General features: G+C 39.4%; 1 protein-coding gene across 1 annotated transcript; it reads right to left on the bottom strand.

Annotated features, from left to right (window-relative positions):
• Positions 1-1,526: 1,526 nt before the first annotated feature.
• Positions 1,527-5,070, bottom strand: LOC307033335 (platelet-derived growth factor receptor-like protein). Its single transcript, XM_079671768.1, has 7 exons — positions 4,863-5,070; positions 4,322-4,488; positions 4,073-4,215; positions 3,831-3,982; positions 3,411-3,704; positions 2,281-2,420; positions 1,527-2,050 (listed from the first exon to the last, which is right to left on the bottom strand). The coding sequence occupies exons 1-7, from the start codon at positions 4,984-4,986 to the stop codon at positions 1,841-1,843; spliced, it is 1,230 nt and encodes a 409-aa protein (XP_079527894.1). The 5' UTR covers positions 4,987-5,070; the 3' UTR covers positions 1,527-1,840.
• Positions 5,071-5,121: the final 51 nt, after the last annotated feature.

Here is a 5,121-nt window from a genome sequence, read left to right as displayed (position 1 = left end):
GGGAAGCATGTGTCTGGTCTGTCCCCCCTGTGGCTGGGCTGGACGGAAACACTTCGGGTTGTGGAGGGGGACACCGCCATCCAGCGATTAGGCATGTAGGTGAACCACATAAGCAAAAAGTCCCACATTAATTATTTGTCAATTGGGGTTTGATATATTGACCAGTTGTGGTGCAACATCAACTTATATATTTCATTATTAGGGCCCGATAACTGACAGAGTCGTAGTGCAGCACATTTAAATTGCTTGATGCTGATTGATAGCCTTAGCATGTTAAATCCTGGAGGTTTTTTCCACATTTCTCAGGACTTGTGAACATTTATTTTGTTTAAGGTGTCTTAATTGGTGCAAGCTAAATGGTTCTTTATACTATTAAACGCCTGACCTTTTTTTTAATAACATGCAAACATTCATCTGTTTGCACTTCGAGATTATTTATCTAGCCTAATATATAATTCCATGTACTTGTGCATAGACTCTTCTTGCGCTATTTATATTCTATTCTATTTTTTTTTATTAACTTGTACATATCAAAACATTCTTGCACTATTTTATCTGTTTGATTTGTTCTATGTCCTATATAGCCTATCTGTTGCACTGTTGGAGGAGCCTGTGACCTACGTTTTTAATTTCAATGACAATAAAACCTTGAAACTGAAACTTGAAACTATGGCACCCCCTACAAATTTGCTAACAAGCAGCCCTTCGTTGTGCTTTCGCCTGTGAAATATGCTCACATGGTACATATGGATATATATTGTTTATTACACACTAACTTGGACACACAAATAACCTCAGTCTGTGTAGAATTATTGCTTTTTTTAATGTTCTTTCATAGTGCTGGTTGGTCTCCGAGCACATAATGAAGCTGCCCTATGTAGTGTGCTGTGTGCAACATACTCAATGAGCACTACCACAGGGTCAATGGTGGGGGTCAACAGGGCCCCATCATCAAACTGTTGCCACTATGCCCCCTAAAATAGTAATAACTGTCTAATTGCTATTTACAGTATTCCTCTGAGGGAAATATCATTATAGTTTCTGCAAGGCTGCCACTCAGTATTATTTTAATGATCAATTACTGAAAAATGTGCACCACAAGTCTTGTAAGCCTGAACAATAATCAGAAACCTAAATATAGTAAACGTACAAAATATAAAAATGAAGAAATCCTATTTAGGAAGCTAGAATGAGAAAATGTTTGTTTGTTAAAATGGCAAACAATGTGTGTGTCCATTTGACGACTAACTGACCAATCATTTCAGATTTTCAAGATAAAGGACATAGTGTTTCATGGTGTATGAACATTTTTACATTATTGTTATTGTCCAAATTCTTAATTTAAAATGCCAAATTTACCAGAGGATGGTGTTTATGAAAAATAAGTGACCATTCACAGTCTAATGTTAATAATTATAATTAGTAACATAATTATTACCTCGTATATCACACTATTATGAAATTAGAATCAAGCTATGTTTATGGATACCATTTCTCACACACAGAAAAGACTCATAACTCAATAATAATAATAATGTTTATTTTAATTTTATATGAATAAAAAGGCAGGGTAATGCACAATAAGAAAAAGTAGAAAAAGACAGGTAACAATGTGTATATAAAACTTAGAAAACACAATCTGCTTAATACACAACGCTTTACATACATTCATCTAAATCTAAACAACAACATTTCTCTTAATTTTTAGGCTTCAGTGTGTTTACAGCAATAGAAAGAGAAGATGATGTTTGTTGTATTTATATATTGATATGTGACTGATTGAATACTGTTCAGTACTTTTGACAAAGCAAAATGGTGCTCCTGATCTCCACCGTCTCATCTAATTTTTATGGTTTTTGTTTCTTTTGGGCACCACTTTAACAGTAGTAGAAACTGATTTGGCTCCTTGCAGGTTCTGGGCGGTGCAGGTGTATGTTCCCTGATCCACGTCCCGCACCTCATCCACCAGGAGGACAGACTGGGACTGCTGTCGGGCCGCTCCTCCACCCACTGGACTGATGCTGTCCTGAGTGTACAGAGGCCTCCCAATCTGCAAACAACACAATAAACCAGAACATTTTTAATAAATGATCAATAGATAGCTGGATGCTCTGTAGTCCATAGGTCAGAGGCCTCTTAACTAGTACTAGACAAGCAATAAATACAAAGATTATGACATAGGATGTACATAACTAAAATGTATAGTATAGCAAGCTTGCCATATTGTAGAGTTTTAAATCAAAAATATTGTAATGATGACTGTTTCCCTGAGTGTCTGACCTGCTGTCCTGGGTAATCCCAGGTGAACTCCACAGCCACGTCCTGCTCCCCCACCACAGAACAGCTGACACGCAGATTCTCCCCCGCAGTCACTGAGCTGGACGAGGCCTGGATCACTGGAGCAGGGGGAGCCATGGGGTCTGATGGCGAAACGTGGAATGTAAGTAAGTTTTATCAGTGATAAGTAACCAAAAAACAAATAAATACTGACTAATTAAACTGAGTACTACTCCCTGCATGTTCTGCCTGTTTGATCAGTTTTTCTCGAGAAAATCTTAGTTTACAAGTTTGTAAAAAGAGACAGTCAGCAACAAGTGCCATAAAAATAGTTACTTTTAGCTCAGACATTAAAATGTATTGTGGAAATACTGCTGAAAATGTTGTTCCTAAAAGATAGAATACTGAAATGGCAGGAAGAAAAAATACATAGGTTTAAAAATGTTGAATGAGTAGTTAAAATAGAAGTGCTGAATAAAGTTTAAGTGTTCATTTAAGTATTAGAACTGACTGAAGTCGCCTATCATCTGACAACAAGATTGCAGAAAAGAATTTTCAAGTACAAGTGGAAGTAGAAGTATATTTGAACAAAATGGTCTGGAAATTAAAATCGCAATAGAAATTAATGCCAGTTCACTTGTTTGAACTGAGGATTTTATTTAGTTTTAGTGTCGGCTGAAGTAAAGGCAATGTATAGTTTGTGTATGAACAGTTGAGGTTATCGGAGTTAGACAAGCTGCATAAAAGACAATGTGCAAAGAGTAAATGGGTAAGTATTGAAAGAGTCATACATAGATTCTGTAAAACAAGAAAAGTTGCAGTTCCTTACCGTAGAATAGGAGTAAACAAATATGTTTGGGTGTTCGCTTTATAAAACGTTAGAAAAAGTGTTTATCAAAATCGTTGTCTATCAATTTTTGTGATTATGGCTTTTGTAATAATTTGACCATCATTTTAGCGCTTGTTACTTACTGCCCCATCAGGCAAGTTAGATGGACTTGAGACTCTCTGTAGCTCATGGTTGCAATTATCTTTAAATGTACAAATATATTGGACAAACATTTGCCTGCCTTCCTTTCTGGTGCAAATGAATTCACAGTTAAGGTTTTGGACAACTGTGTGGAAGCACTCACAGTTAACATAGATGAGCATGTACTTTGTGGAGCTCTGCCTCAGGTTGCCCAGACTGGCGACACAGAACAAGGCTCCAGCATGATGAGGCCGGGGGCGATGAATGGTGAAGCCCCTCTTGACGTTAAAGGAGATCTCTGTCCCGTCCACTGCCACCTCAACTGGAGGAAACTCACGGTGCAGAGTCACTTTGGCCTGGGGTGAAGTCACCTGGCAGGGGAGGAGAGTAGGCCAGTTGGTTCTCAGCTGGATCGCCTCGTAGTAGTCAGCCGACGGGACAAATAGTTCTTGTGGATCTGATTGGAACCGTAAGAAGATGCCCGATTTAAGACAAGATAACGTGAAGAGTAGCAGTCAAATAAATTAGGGGCCTGCAGTTGTGAGGATTGTATGTGTAAGAATCAATTACAAATTCACTGTACCTGGAAAGAAGACAAATACTTTGACAGCTTTGTCATACTCCTTCCTGCAGTCTGTGTCTTCACAGTACATCGGATAACAGCTGAACTCCCCTGTGTCTGCACCCGTAGTGTTGACCAACGTCAGGACGCCATATCGCTCCTGTTGGACCATACTGCAGAGCCAAAAGAGGAAAGTCAGAAAATGTACTGACTTAGGAGGATAATTACATTAATATTTAAGATGTATTTGCTGCTTAGCTGACCTGAGCCTTCCCTCATCATCCTCCTCCAGGTACTTTGGGACGCTCCACTGCACAGGTTTGCCCCTGCACCTCAGCTCCAAGGTGTCTCCTGACTGCACACTTATACTGTCTACCACCTTTTTAAACTTCCCTCTGTTTAGCACCTTTATGTGTCAGATATGAAAACACATAGTTACTGTATAAACTGATGCAGTCATTTCTCTGTGTTTTACTGAACGATCCTTGGACACCATTCGTGCTGTTTCCTACCTGTGTGAGGAAGGTCTGTGCCGGGGCTGCAGGTGTAGTTTTGATCTTTGGTTTGACTGTTACAGCTCTGGGCGATTTGTTTGTTGACCTCCCAAGTTTGGTAATGCTCGGCTTTGGCTTCCTTCCTGGATTAATCTTCTGTTGTTGGGCCTCTTCTTGACAATAAGCTACACAGTATACACAGTAAATGAAGCAAGAATAGTCCACAAATAAGATTAGATACCTTAATCGATTCCCAGCAAGGACATTTCGTGAAAATGTTACAATGACCGGGAATCAAACCTTGGTTTATTGCTTGGAAAACATGTGCTCACCACTATACCACCATTGCTAAATAAGGATACCGGCAATTGTTAATGATACGAATCAAGGGATAACAGTTTTATCTTGATGTGCCAAATGGCATCATGGTGGATCAATGGTTTTAACAACATGTCAACTCCTAGAGTAGGCCATTATGCCTAAGGGCAACAGAAATGTCCCCTCCTTAGTGATTCTAGGAACACATGTTCAGAGAACTGAAGTGAATCAAATCACTTACCTAACTCGAGGATGACAGCACAAACAAGGAGAGCGCTCAGCACCAGTCTCCCCTTTGATCCAAACAAGTTCTCCAAAGGCATGATTGATAAGTGGAATATTATCAAAGTGGCTTGTCGGTTCATGCAGTTCAACACAGTACTGCAGAATCCAGAGAGAAGAGGAGGAGGGCAGAGCTCGCAAAGTGAGAGCTCAGCTGTTTACCAGAATCACAAAAATTCCTCCTCCTGAGAGTGGCATTAGTACCCCAAATTCCTCCT

Source organism: Notothenia rossii (assembly GCF_949606895.1).
Source record: "Notothenia rossii genome assembly, chromosome: 3".
In the NCBI taxonomy this organism is placed as follows: Eukaryota; Metazoa; Chordata; class Actinopteri; order Perciformes; family Nototheniidae; genus Notothenia; species Notothenia rossii.
The sequence above is the reverse complement of the archived record's forward strand: the minus strand, read 5'-3'. Positions and strand labels throughout refer to the sequence as shown.